The 16813-nt window shown below is 34.2% G+C and overlaps 1 protein-coding gene across 1 annotated transcript in view; it reads left to right on the top strand.

Annotated features, from left to right (window-relative positions):
* PPIP5K2 (diphosphoinositol pentakisphosphate kinase 2) overlaps window positions 1-16813 on the top strand; it is a 119249-nt gene that overhangs the window by 17232 nt on the left and 85204 nt on the right. The window contains exons 2-4 of the mRNA XM_074201414.1: window positions 1192-1597; window positions 2132-2327; window positions 6033-6123. Of these exons, the coding sequence (XP_074057515.1) occupies window positions 1448-1597; window positions 2132-2327; window positions 6033-6123 (437 nt within the window). The 5' untranslated portion in view covers window positions 1192-1447. The remainder of the gene's footprint in view (window positions 1-1191; window positions 1598-2131; window positions 2328-6032; window positions 6124-16813) is intronic.

A 16813-nucleotide genomic window follows, 5' to 3' on the forward strand; every position in this document is an offset into this window, starting at 1 on the left:
TCTTGTTGCAGTAAAAAAAATTATAAGATTTTTTTAGGTGATCATTTGCTTTTGGACCTTTTATGCCTAATCTGTTTCTTTGATCAGTTGTTTTTAAATTTCTCTTTTTCAAACCAATGCCAAATAGTTTTAATGATTCTTGCTTTTTAATGATTATTACATATTTAGGTCGTTTGAGACCTGGTACTGCTTAGCTACCTTTCCCACTTCTTTTCATTTTTATTTGACATTCTTGATCTTTTGTTACCACAAATGAAATGGGGGGGGTGGTCTTTTTATGTTTGTTCTACAAAGCTATCAGTGAAAGTTTTAGTATTATATTGCGTCTGGAAATGCGGGTTTTAGTCTATTGGCACAACTGCACCATAAACAATTAATATCTCAACTATCTCTCCATGTCTTTCTTTGATTTTGCAAAGAGTGCTTTGCTGTGATCAGATAACACACATCTGTGCAATATTGAACAAATATCAACTGAATAGCTTAGCTATTCTCAAAAATGCAGTGATTGAAGATAATTTCAAAGGACTCATGATGAAAAATACTCTCTACTTCCAGAGAAAGAACTGATGGAATATGTATGCAGAAGAAAGCACACTATTTTTTTTTTCATTTTTTGTCTGTTTTCTTTCATGGTATGACTAATATGGAAATATATTTTCCATGTTGGAACATGTATAGCCTGTGTTAAATTGCTTACCATCTCAGGAAAAATTCAAGGAGACTTGGCAAAACTTACAGAGGGAAAGGGATAAGGAAATAAACATTTACCTGACAGAGTGATTTATCAAATCTCTCATTTGATCCTCCCAAAGTTGATGAAGTAGATACTATTATCTCCATCTTACAGGGTTACACAACTAGTGTCTGAAATAAGATTTAATTCATATCTTTCTAACTTCAGGGCCATCATTATAAGCTCTATATCACCTAGCAGTGTTTAGTCTGCTCCTATAAAGCAATTAGAGTTTGTGTATTTACCTAATCAAAGGTAAAACTTTTTTTTTATCAGTGTAGAAGTACTTATTTCTTATTTTTTATAAAAGTAAAGGAATTATAAACTTTAAGTGAGCTTATATCACAAATGTCATATGTATGATACATAAGTATTACTGTCATACTGTCATAGCTGTTTCTGGAATTAAACATAATAAATATTATAAATTATAAATTTCTTTTCTTATTTCTTAGGTAAAAGAATACCCTTCCAACTCAGGGAAACCTTGCTGATTTTCTGTTTTTGAAATTGAGTCAACAATGAAGACTTGATATCTGAGAACAAAAGAGCAATTTGACTGCTGGCTTTCTTATCAGAATTTCAAGTGATTGTGTAAACAGAAACAAGCTGCAGAGGATCTTTGTGTCACCCAGCTATTGAGAGAATGTACTACCTTCAGACTATTTTCTTAACTACTGTTCACATGTAGGTCATTTAGTTTTTCTGACCATGTCTATCCCTGAAATAGTGAATAACATCCCTAGATTCTTTGTTGGAACTGAAGAGGGAGAAACAGATGAGCTAGGAGATCCCGCCAAACCTGGAAGTTTTCAGCACTTCTATGAACATGCAGATGAGGAAGAAGAGGATGATGATTCTGTAAGTTTTCTTTGGATTTGGGGGGGAAGAAAAAAGATTGACATACAATCAAGATTTTCCTAAAAAGTTATCAATTCTTACCATTTTATCCTACTGTTCTTAACTCATTACTACTCTCTGAATAAGAAGTATAGTACAGGCAGATAACTAACTTAAACTCAACTTTTTTCTTTTGTACCTTTCCAGTTTGGGGGAAATGATTGACTATTTTGTTTTTAAAATAAACCTGTTGTTTTTTCCTCACTAAAAGTAAATCATTAAAATAGCTAATTAGAGATGATAATCTGTGACAACTTTTAAAAAAAAAATCATGTTACGCTAATGCATTAGTGTGTGTGTGTGTGTGTGTGTGTGTGTGTGTGTGTGTAGTATATAATCCTAATATATGGTATATAATCCTAAAGCAAAATCATCAAGTTCTATTATCAAGAAAAGAATATTGATTTTGTAAATACTTCCCATTGGTTAATGTGTACTTTGGAATTTTTTTCATTGTCAGATGCAATTTTCATTTCTTTTTGTATCAATTTTTAGCCACCAGAAAGGCAGATTGTGGTTGGAATATGTTCCATGGCAAAAAAATCCAAATCGAAACCAATGAAGGAAATTCTCGAACGTGTCTCTTTATTTAAATATATTACAGTAGTCATTTTTGAAGAGGATGTTATTTTGAATGAACCAGTAGACAATTGGCCGCTATGTGATTGTCTTATTTCTTTCCATTCTAAAGGTAATGTTTTTTTGCAATGTATGAATTATCTTTATTTTCTTTAATATTTGAGTCTGAAATAATGATGAATGAGAATTTAAACTTTCATTTTGAATATTGATAATTAGACTTATTCCTCTCCCCCCCAAAATAGTACTGAATGCTGGAAATAACTAACTTCCAAGATAGAAAACATTTCTATTTTATGCTTAGAAGGTTTTGTAAAATGTCCTCATTAGAGGTTGATCATAAAGCAAATTTCTGCAAAAATAAATTATATTTTTCCACTTTAAGATTGTAGAAACACAGATTAGAATTGGAAGGAAATTTGTAGGAAATTGGAAGGAAATTCTCAAGGCCTACCCTTTCTCCCACCCCCCACTTCTTATTATGTAGGTGAGGAAACTGGGACTCAGATTAAATGAATATTTAAATTGGTGCTCAGACATTCTGAGATTCTTTTGACTTAGCCATTTGTTAACTCTCTAAACACTTTTTCTTCTGTATCACTTTACTTAAATGAACAGCAGTGATGAAAATACTACATAGATCTCTAAAAGCCCTCACTTTCCTACGGATTTCTTCCAGCAGTATTCTTCATCCATTACACAAGTCTTGGAAACTTTGCTGTTACAACTTCGATACATATACTTTGAAGACACAACTATTTATTGAACAATTATTATGTGACAAAGACTGCGTACTAAGCATTAAGAACACAAAGTAAAAAATGAAAATCTCTACCCTTCCAGAGTTTGCCTTCTTTTAGAAGCAAATAAGTCAGATATTGAAAATAAATCTAAATTATAAACCAAGTAATTTTTGTAGAGAGCAGGTTAAATGAAACCTTTCAGGATTTTTTTTTGAAAGATGTGATATTTTTTCATCTATTAATACCAGAGAGAAGATATCCTTTGTGTTCCCCATAGGACTCTACCTGAGGTGGTTTTTCCTAAGTTAACCAAGTATATCTTATAAAAGTAACCTCTGTATATAAAGTGTTTGAATGGGACCCTTTAACCAGTGTTTCTCTAAATGATCCTATCTATTTATTAATCAACTGTTGCAGACAATAAACACATCTCTTTGTATTTAAAATAGGTCATTTGTCAAAAAGGGAATACAGAAAGGGGGAATGGTATTTGATGCTTTCCAACTCTGGAAAATATTTAATATGAGATGTAATTTCTTGATCCCAACTGCCTTAAAATACTATAGGACTATTAGAATATCCTTTCAAGATGGCCAAAGACCCACTCTCTGATTTGTGTGTTTGAAATGTAGAGTGGACCTAAAACCCATACCTGAGTTCCTCTGTATTTGAAATTTTATATTGTAGAATTTTTTTATTTGACCTGTGGATCCACATTTACCATTTCTGAACTATTTCATGTGTAGCACAAAATAAAATATATTTTATAAAAATTCAGTGAATTGTTACAAAAATGCTGAGAAGTTCAGTGGTTTTTAAAGGTGTTTCTGATGGCAACTTGTTACTGTATGCTTTGAGATTTTTTTTTGTTTTTAATTGAGATGAATTTTTGAGGTGAATTAACTTTTAAAATAAAAATTAGACTACGAAGTGGGGCTTCAAATAAGAACTACAAAAGAAAATATAATCTAGCTTTCACTATAGTTTAAAATATTCATCCTTAATAATTCACATTTCAGGAACCAATTAGGACAGCCTGTACCTGAAAGGAATCCATCTCTGCTGTAACATACCTAATAAGTGGACATAGAGACCATGCATAAACATCATTAGCAAAGGGATCCCATCCCTTCTCAAGGTTTTTGGGCAACTTTCACTATTAGAAAGTTTTTCCTGATATTAAGCCTAACTATTCTAACTAAATATCCTCATTTACAGATTCTATCCATTGTTTATAGTTCTGCTCCCTAGGGACAAACCTACACGTCTCATCCCTCCTCTATAAGGCAACCCCTCAAATAGTTGAAAATAGCTAAAACATCCTTCCCAAATCATATTTTCTTCTGTATAAATTTGCCCAATTCTTTCAACTGACCCTTTACCCTCTGGAAATTGCAGTTTATTAATGCTCTTCCTAATCAGTGACATTCAAAAATATACACAGTTCTTCAGATGAGGTCTATTGCCTTTCTGTTGCTTAAGTTATGGTTCTCAGTTCCTCCCTACTTTACATTAATTTTCTTTGTTTGCTTTTTTTACTTAGAGTCTTACTTTACTCACTGCCCATTTTCTGTTTTTGTTTAAGACTTCAGACTAATTCTAATAATTGTTCTCAAAGCTGTAGCCTTTCAGGATTTTTTTGGCTTCTGACCTCACTTTCCAATCTGTTGTCTACTCTCACAGCTTTGTTTCATTTAAGAATTTGATAAGCATACCATCTGTGCTTTATCCATGTCAGTTTTTTAAATGTTAAATGGCATAATTCCAAGAACAAATGCTTGGGATACTTCACTGGAAATTTCTAGCCATGTTGACATTGAACCATTAATAAGTATTTAAAATCTGGCCATCCAGCAAATTTTCAATCCTTTCAATTGTATTATCAACTATTGTTCATGCTGGTCCATATTGGTCTCTAGAAAAATTCCATATTCCTTCCTTTTGTGTTTTCACAATTTCTTTCTTGAACATCTCCCATTATTCCTCAGTTGACTTTTCCTCAAGCATCTTAATCCATGTTATCCTACCTGTCTTTCCTCTGAACTTTTTGAATTCTATTTTCCATAAATTTAGGGTACACATGTCAGATCATGATGGAATGTTCTTTTCTTCTTTCACAAATTCTAGGAAACTATTGTTGCTTTCCCCCAGAGTTTTTCCTTGTTAAGTGAGAATCAGATCCAGAATATCATTTCCCCTTATTTTCTCTTTTAGGTAACATAAATATTAGGTGTTCCATATGACATATTGTACTAGTAATACAAAGTTAAGACAAGGACTTTACAGTTGAGAAGAGAAATTTATAATCTGTATGGACTACTTGCAGTTTACCAAAACCTAGTCTTTCTGCTATCTTTTGCTCATTTAAGTGTTAATTATAATGCCAACAGTCAGAGAAGAATTTTAAATATTTATTTATGATTCTTGTACCAAACATAATGCAACATTGATCTGTCAATGTATTAAAACATTGCCCTAAGGGAAAAAGCATTTAAGTGCCTACTCTGTCAAGAACTGTTAAGTGTTTTACAAACATCTTATTTGGTCTGCACAACAATCCTATAAGGTTGGTTCTATTATCTTCATTTTATATTTGAAGAGACTGAGGCAGTCAGGTTAAGTGACTTGTCCAAGGTCCCATAACTAGTAAGTGTCTGAGGGTAGATTTGAATTCGGGTCTCCCCCAGTATTCTTTCCATTATTCCACCTAGCTAACTATACCATGTCTTAGTCTATTTCTATATGTTTGAGAATATCTCTATTCTATATTTCTATATATCTACAAACACATACACGTTTGTGTGCACATGGTATGGGGTGGTTTTTTTTTTTTGGTCCTTAATCATATTCATTAGATGAAAGACAAGATTTTGTTGAAATAGAAAAACTAAACCCCAGACTTTTTAGGTTTCACAAACAAAAATAATCATTAGGTTCAGTTATAGATATGACCTTTTTTTAAACATTAAGGATCATATGAAAAGTTTATTATGTCTTTGTCTTTTAAAATAGAACTTTATATTAATTTTCTTAATAATTTTATTTGCTAATACCATGTTCTTTACAAATCTTAGGATTTCCACTGGACAAAGCAGTTGCCTATGCAAAACTCAGGAACCCATTTGTGATCAATGACTTGAATATGCAATATCGTATACAAGACAGGTAAATAATTTAATTAAGTCATCTTTGTACATTTAAAAGTACAAAAAAGTTTAATTTTGTTTAGGTGAATGTAATGTTATATTGAATTAATGTAATATTGAAATATAGAGAAAACTCAGGGGCATCCCAGGTCAGTCTTTAAACAGAAAAAGGAATAACTGGGAGTTTAGAATTATTCTGCAGGACCATTCTGCACAAAGGTGCTCATAATAAACACTTTTCCAGACACTAGTATACTGGAGAGAAGCTGGCCTTTAAAACTTGATTTCAAGCCTTGGCATATCACACATAACAAGTGACTAATAATGTTGGAATTAGAAAGAGCTCAACAGAAACAATATTGAGTTTAAAGTCAAATCATAGGATAATTTAATAAAAAGAAAAAAGAAAAAGACAGAATATCATACATAATACAAAAAGAAAGAACTACTAAATTATTGTTTAATACCTATATGATTCTCTCATGAAGAGAGAATCTAGACCCTCTTGAGGGAGAAGCAATTTCCCATATTCCAAAAAATAAGTGGGATCTTCAAGTTTAAAAGATAGAATACTATAAATAACTGATCATGTGCCAGAAACTGTACTAGACACTGGGGATATTAAGATAAAAATTCCCTCAAGCTTTTATTCTATTATAGAAGACAACATATTTCTGTAGGTATATACAAAACATTTAAGAAGAAATCTGGGAGATGTTGAAGGGGACCCGTACCAGCAGTGAAGACCAGGGAAGACTTCATGCAGCTAGTATTACTTGAGCTGGTGAAAACTTGACTTTGGTAGATATGTAAAAATAAGGGAATGTTTAAGAAAAATGATCTAAAGGAAGAAATGGCAAGATTTTTCAATAGGTGAGTGAATATAGGTAGTCCACAATGGCACTAAAGTTAGAAAAATGTTTGGAAAAGATTGGTGGGAGTGGAGTGTGGAGGGACAAGGGTGATGAGTTCTATTTTCAGCATGTTGAGTAGAAGATGTAAATGGAATATTTAGTTCAAAATGGCAACTAGTGATGCTAGATGGAAGCAAGAATAGATATAAAAGCCTTATCTATAATAGAAACAAGAAATAAAACTTTGGAAATAATGAGGGAGGGAAGAGGGAAATAAACTGCTAGGAGCTAGACTGGGCATCTTTCATTTGCATGAGGAGTTTACCACTTCCTATTGCTACCTTGTTACCAGCCTCCTCAGGTGATTAGACCTTATTTTTTTGGGTGCACTATGGCATCCTAAGCACTCATTTCCATCTCCTACTGAATTCAACATGCTCCTAAGGAAAAGCTGCTAAGGTATCTTCCATCTGTATCAGACTAAGATATCTTCCATCTTCTAACCTCCCAACTGGGATGTACAAACCCTCAATATAAAGAACAACCTTTCCTTTGACTTCAGGCCTCCTATATCCAGTTTCTACTCTCCTTTGAGGATAGATGTGTGGTGTTATTCTTACACCTGCTGTACCCTTCATGTTTCAGTGATTCTGAACTCACATAGATCATCTTCCAGACCCTATTCCACTACCGCAACCAACTCATTTTCTCATTCTCATCCCCCTCAACCTTCCTACCCCTAAATTTCATCCTAACTCCACCTAGGCATGCTCTTCTACTGTGTCCTCTGAATGGAATTTCTGTCTGTTCCATAGGCAACAAATTTCCTTTCATCTTAGATCTATTTTTCCTATTCCTTCTACCTATTAGCTCTTACTGAAACCTGACTTTCTTTCCCTTGCTGAAAAAGCCTCCTTGGTCACCTTTTCTAGTACTTGACTGTACCTTCACTCATTGTCCTTGACTCACTTATCAAAGTAGGGGAGTTGAACTAACCTCCCCACTTCTTTCCCTTTTCCTTCACTCAAGTAACCTCTCTCCTTTTGAGGTACATGCTGTTCATATCTACCACCCAATTAAAATCCAGAAAACTGTTCCTTACAGACGCTCCTGTTCCCCAATCTTTCTCTTTCTTCCCACTCCTGCCCTGATACCAGTGGACTTCAACATACATGTTTATTCACCCTCATATACCATAACTGCTCATTTCTTCAACCTACTTAACTTCCTGTGAACTACTCCTCTATTGCTACTTAGCCACATACAAAACTGATTGTACCTTGTCTAGTCATGATGCAAAAATATTCCTTGTCCAAGATTTTTGAAACTCCCTTATGTGAGGATTTTCACCTCTCTGCCTTCCCCTTGCATCTCTCTATTCTTCATCTGTACTGTAATTTGTAATACCTTGATCCTTCATCTTTCCCAAGCTATCTCCCCTGTACTAGTCACTTTCTTCTTTCTTCATCTTGTTTCTTTAGTGAACCAATTCAGCTTTTCACTTTTCTCCTCTTTTGAACCCCTAATATTCTTATATTGCTGATTATGCTCAGTGAAACCTAAGCCTTCAGTTTACTCCTGCCATTCATCACTTTTATGCCTATACAAATGAAAGTGGAGAAAATCATGAAGCCATTCTAACTGGGTCTTCCAGAAATTTACCTCATTTGGCCCTCACTGCTGCTTGATAATCTTATTCTACTGCCCTTATCTACTTACATTCACTCAGCACAGCAGCTCTTTCAAACCCTCTTCAAACTTCCTTTGATTCTCTCTCCCCCTTTATTTTATTATTTTATTATATTATTATTATAAATATTGTATTTATTATATTATTTTAAAAATTCAGACTATTTGCTATTTCTTTCCCCATTTTCTTAATCTCCTATCACTCAAGTGCCTTCTGCCACTTTGTCTTCCCTCATCCCTGATTCACATGTTAGTGTGGCCTTACTTCTTAGCAAGGCTAGCTTCTCTGCTTGTTCCATCCCATCTCCTCCAGCAGATTGTCATCTCTGTCAGTCCTACTCTTGCAAGTACTTTCAGTCTCTCCCTTTTTTACTGGTATATTTACAGTTGCTACAAATATGCCTCTGATATCTATCTCTGATAACTATCATTCTATTTCTTTTCTGCCCTTTGTAGTTAAACTTGAAACAGCCATCTACAATAGCTGCCCCTGCTTTCTCTCCTTTCCCTCTCTTAACCCCTTATAATCTGACTTCCTCCCTTATTTCACTGAAACTGCTCTCTGCAAAATTTCTGATAATCTCTTAGTTGCTAGCTCCATTGACCTTTCCTCAGTCTTCATTCTCCTTGATTTCTCTGCAGCTTTTTACACAGCTGATCACTCTCACCTATATTTTCTTCTCTGGTTTTCAGGACACTACTTTCTCCTGATTTTTCTTTTACCTATCTTACCACTACTGTCTCCTTTACTGACTTCAGGTCATGCCCTCTAACCATGGATGTCCCTTAGGGACCTGTTCTGGGCCCTTTTCTCCTTCTGTGCTGCTTTACTTGGGTGATCTCCTCAGATCCCATAGATTTAATTATGGTCTCTATACTGATATCCTCAAATCTACCTTTCCTGCCTCAATCATCCTTGACCCTACAACTTACATCTCTAACTGCCTTTCTGACATCTTGAACTAGATGTCCATTCAACATCCTAATCTCAATGTATTCAAAACAGAACTCATTATCTTTCCCTCCTACCTTACCTCTCACTGAAGAGGGCATCAACATCCTCCCATTTCCTCAGGCTCACAGCCTGCGAGTCATCCTAAATTCCTCTCTCTCATTCCCATATCCATCATGTTGCTGAGACCTGTCAATTTCATCTTTGCAGCATCTCCTTCTTTTCACTAGCACTTCCACTACTCTAGTGGAAGCCCAGGGCTTGATTATTCCAATAACCTGTTGTTGGTTTTGCCTGCACATTCTGTTTTCAGGCATTTTCTCTGACTGTCCTCCAAGTCTGTAATGCTTTCAGTTTGACAACTTTCCCCTATTGCTTCCTTTGAGTTTCAATTAAAATCTTCCCTTTACATGAAGATTTCCCTTATGCTTCTTAATTGCAGTGTTTTCCCTTTTTTTTATTTCCTATTGGTCCTATATAGCTTGCATAGTATCTATTTATTTATATGTTGTTTCTCCCATCACATCATTAGCTCCTTGAGGACAGGTCTTTTACCTTTGTCTTTTGTTTCTTTTTTGTATCCACCAGTGCTTAGCACAGTGCCTGGCACATATTAGGTTCTTATTAAGTGCTTATTAGTTGATTATGATTTATTAAGTTGCTTCTATATGCTGGGCACTATGCTATGTACTTTACAAATATTTCATTTGATCCTCAGAACCCTGTGAGTGCTATTATAATTCTATTCTCCATGGGCAAAATGGAACTATTAAGTTAGTTAAATATTAACTGTTTTACTTTTTTCCCCTTTAATATGGAGAATGATCTTTAGACTGGAAATGATAAACTTAAATAGTTGAAGGACTTGAATCCAAAGATAAGTGAAGCAATAGTAAGAAAATATAGGTTCTCCCTATCTTTGGCACCGATTGGGGAAAAAACACATGATGCAATCTCAAAACAAACTAATTAATATCATTGCTGATCCTCTTATATTTGATATTTAAGAAATCCTAATAAATAGCAACAGTGCCTTAAGACTCAAGTAAACATGCTGATTTATAAAGTGAGCATAAAAAAAAGATTTCTTAAACTTAATGAACATGTCAGAAATGTTTGACAGTGTGTACATTCTTCCACATCTGTAGTCTTCTCTTCTATAAAAAAGCGGGATGGCCTACTTTCTCATATGTTTTCTTTGGTATCATGCTTGGGATCAGTAATTATTTCACTGCATTTTTTTTTGTTAATATTGTTCTTTCCCTTCTATAATATACACTGTCTTTGCTTCATTTTGTAAAAAAGTTCATCTTCATTTAGGTCTTCTCATTCTTCTCTGTATTATATTTATCATTAAAAAATAGCTAATTAATAATAACTAACAATTATATAGCACTTATCATGTACTAGGCATGTTTCTAAGAGCTCTATTTGGTTGTTCCTCAAAGTAACCCAAGGAAGAACATGAATATGTATAAAATACTTCTATAAACATTTTAGTGTATGTTGGAGCCTTCCGTTTTGTCATTGATTTCCTTGGTGGATATGAAATTTCAGTGTCAGAGGGTACGGGTATGAACATTTTAGTCACTTTACATAATTCCAAATTACTTTCCAGAATGGTTGGACTAGTTCTCAACTCCACTGAGAGTACTTTAATATACCTCTGTTTTTCTCCAATCCCTCCTGCATGGACTATTCCATCTTTTGTCATCATCAATGCCACTTTGCTTGTGTGAGAATTCTTCTAAATTTCATTTTTCTTATTATTTTCTATTTAGTACATTCTTTTGTAGGGTTGTAAATAGTTTTCCAGTGCTCTTTTGAGAACTGTTTATTCATATCTTTTTACCTATTAAAGATAACTTTGAGTTTTATATATTTCTATTTGTTTCCTATATAATTATCTGTCAGTTCCTTTTGATAATTACATGAATTTTTCTCCCTAAATAACATTTTTCATCATGGATTCTTTGGAGTTATCTTGGATTACTGTCTTGATCAGAGTAGTTTTCTTTCACAATCAGTCATTGTTAGAATGCTATTGTTACAGTATACAAAGGTCTCTTGGTTCTTCTCACCTCACTTTGTATCAGTTCACATAAATCTTTCTAGACTTTTCTGAAACCATCTTCCTCAAAATTTTCTCATAATTATGTTAGTTGCATTAATTTTATTCATTCAAAAAACTTTTCAATTTTATACAGAATAATGTTTTAATCTTTTTGATTACCTCTATGTCTTTAGTTAAGTATTCCCTACTTAGCTCACGCTCTGAATAATACCTGATTGATTTCTCTTACATTTTGGGGTTATGATTTTTAATAATCACATCTCTTTTCTAAAAAATGTTTTTGTTGATAATCTTTTGGTTTTTTTAAGTCACCTACATTTCTTATTGTATTCTTCCATTCCTCTTATTTCCAGAGTGCTATTCCTTATAAGAAAAGTTCAAGATGCATACATAGAAGCAAATTTAAGTTCTCATTATCAGGGAAAAAATCCTAAGACTAAGCTATTTGAAAATAAAATAGACTGTTTTTTAATTTTTACTTTATTTTTAGCATTCATTTATTAAAAATTTTAAATTCTAGATTCCCTCAAACCTTCTAGTCCCTCCCCCTGCTGATTGAGAAGCAACAATACCCATTATACATTTAAGTCAAGCAAAACATATTCCTATTTTAGGTGTGTTGCCAAAAAAAAGGAAACAAATAAAGTGGAAAAAAAGTGTTTTCAGTCAGCATTTGGAGTTCATCAATTTTCTATCTAAAGATTGACATTTTTCATCATGGATTCTTTGGAATTGTCTTAGATCACTATCTTGATCAGTAGTTGTCTTTCACTATCAGTCATTGTTAGAATATTACTAGTACTGTGTACGAAGTTCTCTTGGTTCTTCTCACTTCACTTTGTATCAATTCACATAAATCTAGGTTTTCTGAAACCATCTTCCTCACATTTTATCACATAGTAATATTCCATTACAATCATAGAATAAGTGGTTATTGTATATAATGAATTCCATATCACAAATAGTCTTCTAGCAGTTCATTTCAGTAAACATAATTAAAAGTCTACTATGTCCTATGCACTATAGTAAGTCAAATAAAAAGTAAGCAAATAAAAAACAAGTCTCTTCCTTCAAGGAAATCATGATCTAATGGGGGAAGATCGTATGCAAAATGAAGCTGAAAAATAGAGAGACCACCAGGGGACATCTGGTGTGACTATGAATGATGTTCATGAAGTTGAAACCAAGTGGAACTACCAATGGAAAATGAACCTGAACAGTTCTCAGTCCTCCAAAAAGGAAGGCCTGGGAAAGAGTTTATTTTTCCATCTTCATGAAGCACTCCCATCATAGGGAAGAAATCACTAATGGAACTGAGAATGTGTTGAGCCTCAAAAGACTTGAAGATACAATCTTGTATGAGGTGAGCTAGGCTTCAAGTCAAGGTTGGATTTGGTGTTCTCTGAGGTACCTTGTGTCTTGGAGGTTCTGCTCCTGTAATAGTCAGTCTTTGACTTTCCCTAGCAGTTCATATGTATGTAATGCGATTTCCATTACTGAAACACAGACTTTAGTTTCCTCATTTGTAAAATAAAACAGACTAAATGATTTCTGAATTTTTTTCTGAGGAGAAGTTTATTGGTTCTGCAGTCAAAGGTACTGGCTTCTAATTGTATTTCTGTTATTTCCTACCAATATGATCTTGAATAAGTTACTAGACTGTAAGGTCAGTTTCCAAAAATAAAGGATTTGGACTAAATAATTTCTAAGACCGCAGGAGCCAAGATGGCAGCATTAAGCCATCATGCTCCCAGAACCTTTCCCTATAAAAGGCTAAATGAAGCCTCTACATAGACATTAAAGCTACAGATCTAACCAAGATAAAAGGCAAAATTCAAAGAAGTTTTCAACTGTAGACATCATAGAAGATCTTCAGTACTAGGTCTATCTCTTTGAGGGTGGGAGAACAGGAAAACTAGCAGGAGACTTAACCACAGTGCAGTCCATGTCCTGACAACTTGATTACAGCATAGGTTTTGACAAGCCAGCATGGAGGGTCCCAACCCCAAACAAAGTCTGAACCCTGGGAATTCTGGGGCAAAAGACAGACCTGGGTTGGGAGCAGACCATTGTATAAGCAGAACCTGGACATAAAGGAGGAAACAAACATCTGCAAAGGCAAGGTATGGACTGCATGGCAACATCTTGGCCACCAATAATCCCCAGGGATCAGACCCCAGCCCCAGAAGTGAACCAAAAAAAGCTAAACGAGTACTAACCATAGAAAGCTACGATGCAGATAAAGCTGATAAAAATGCCACCTCAGAAGAAAAAAGTAGTGAAAAATTACATGGGAAGTCACAAAAGGAGTCCATGAATTGGACTCAAATTCAAAATCTCACAGAAGAGCTTAAACATAATTTAAAAACCAAAAAAGAGAGGAAGAAGAAAAATGGAAAAAAAAAGAGAGCCATGCAAGAAAATTAAAATTGGCCAAAGAAATCAACTCCTTTAAAAGTAAAAACAACCAACTGGAAAAAGAATGTAACTCTTCAAAAAGTAAAATCGACCAACTGAAAAGAGAATGTAACACATCTAAAACTCAAATTGAACAACTGGAGAAAGAATGCAACTGAGCAAAAAAGTAAAATTAACCAACTGAAAAAGTAAACATAAAAACTAACTGAAGAAAATAAAACCCTAAAAATTAGAATTAGACCGATAGAAATCAAAGAATCTATGAGACACCAAGATTCCCTCAAAGTAAAAAGGCTGAAAAAATTGAAGAAAACATAAAGTACCTTTTAGGAAAATAGATCCAGGAGAGATAATTTACAAATTATTGGTCTACCAAAAAGCCTAGAACTAAAACAGAGTCTGGAAAATATACTTCAGAAAACTATCAGAGAAAACCATCCAAATCTGCTAGATTAAGAAGAAAAAACAGCCAGTGAAATAATACACAGAACTCCTCCAGAAAGGGACCCCAGGAAAGCACTCCAAGGACTGTCATAGTCATACTCTGGAATTCTCAAATCAAGGAGAAAATTCTGCAAGCTGCAAGAAGGAAGCAATTTAAATGCAAAGGAAACACAACCAGACTTATACTGGATTTATTAGCTTCAGCACCAAAGTACCAGAGGACCTGTAATATCATATATTGGAGGGTAAAGAACCTTGGATTACAACCAAAATTTACTACCCTGCAAAATTCAGCATATTCAGTCAGGGGAAAAAGATGGATGTTCAATGAAATAGAGGACTTCCAAAATTTTTTGATTAAAAAACCAGAACTGAACAGAGAATTCCCCAAATATAAGACTCAAAAGGTAAATGAAAAGAGGGGGAAAAAAACAAAATAAATATTAAATTGTCTACAGTTGTCTACAAGAGAAGATTTGTTTTTGTTTTTGCAAGACATCCAGCTTAAGTGGTTTGCCCAAGGTCACACAGCTAGATAATTATTAAGTGTCTGAGGTCAGATTTGAACTCAGTTCCTCCTGACTCCAGGGCTAGTGCTCTATCCACTCTGTCATCTAACTGCCCCTGGAAGATAATGATTGTAACTCTTGAGAATTATTTTTTCTCTTAGGAGAGTTAGGAGGTTGAATATGGTTGAAGAGATTTCTTAGAGACACTATAGTTAATTAAATCAGAAGTGACTTTACTAGTTACTATAGGGGCAGAAGATGAGAAACTAGTTAAAAGAGTTTGACATAAAGAGTGGGGAGTGTGGGAGAGAGTATGCTTGGGAGGGGGCATACAAATAGTTAATGAAATGATTTGGCTTTGCATGATGCTTTGGCTCATGAGGATTGTGTGTTCCTGGAGGGTACTTGAAAAGGGAGTAAGATATCAGGTGATTATAATTTGATGTGTTTCTTGACTCTTGAGAAGTGTATTTCTAATGAGACAGAAGAGGGGAGGGTACTTAGTGACCAGGAGGTAATGTGCTTATCAATCAATCAAGCATTCAATCAACTTTTAATTGGTGGTGCTTTGATTAATAGTACATCTATCAGTTCAGATAAAAAGGATGTAAGTACAAGATAGGATTAAAACAGTAAAAAGATAAAAAGAAGAAGGCAAGGCATCAGTGGATAAATAATACCAGGTGAGGCACACAGACCTATTATAATAGACAAAAAGAAGGGAGTGTGTGAACACTGAATAACTCTTATACAATAGATTTGGCCTAAAGAGGAAATAAGATACATTCCCACTTGGGTTTAAAATTCTATTCTACAGGGAATTTGGGGGCGGGGGGGGCGGGGGATGGAAAAGAAAAGGAAAGAAGGGATTTATAAAAGGGAAGGCATGCCTATCAATTTGGGAATGGCTAAGCACATTATGGTACATGAATACTTAGGAATATTATTGTTTTATAAGAAACCATAAATAGTTGAACCCTAAAGAGCATGGAATGAATTGCAGAATCTGATGCCAAGCGAAAGGAACAGAACCAAGAGAACAGTGTACACATTAACAACAACATAGTGAAATCAACTTTGATGAATCAGCTCCTCTCAGCAGTTCAGAGAGCTAGGACGATAGTATTAGATCCATCTATGGAGTTATCCCCATCCAAAAAACAAAACAACCCCCCCCCCAAAAAAAAACTTTTCAGCATCTGATGAACACTTTATAAAAATTATCACTTATATATGTCTTTCTCTTAATCCAAATTCCTCATACCAAAATTGACTAATCTGTAAATATGTTTATCAAAAATATGTATATACAATGCTAGCCTGACTGCTGCTGTGGGAAGGGGTTGGGAAGGGAGAGTGGAATTTTGTAACTTAAAAAAAATGCATATGGATGAAAAAAAATTTAAAAAGGGAAGGCAATTGTGTAAGTGAAAAGCTGAAAAAAGTTAAAATTTAAAAGAAAAGTTAAAGGGGAAAGGTAGTAAAACATTAGTAAGGAGGAATAAGAGGAAAGGAAAGAGAAAAGTATAAATGAGGAAAAATAGCATAGAGGGGAAATACAGTATTAGTAATCTTAACTGTAAATGTGAGTGGGATGAACTCTCCCAACAAACAGAAATGGGTATCAGAATGGATTAAAAACCAGAATCCTGCAACATGTTGTTTACAAGAAACACATTTAAAATAGAGAGATATACACAGGATAAAAGTAAAAGACTGGAGCAAAATATATTATGTTTTAGCTAAAGTAAAAAAAAAATCAGGGTTAG

The sequence above is a fragment of the Macrotis lagotis genome, chromosome X (assembly GCF_037893015.1).
Source record: "Macrotis lagotis isolate mMagLag1 chromosome X, bilby.v1.9.chrom.fasta, whole genome shotgun sequence".
Lineage (NCBI taxonomy): Eukaryota > Metazoa > Chordata > Mammalia > Peramelemorphia > Peramelidae > Macrotis > Macrotis lagotis.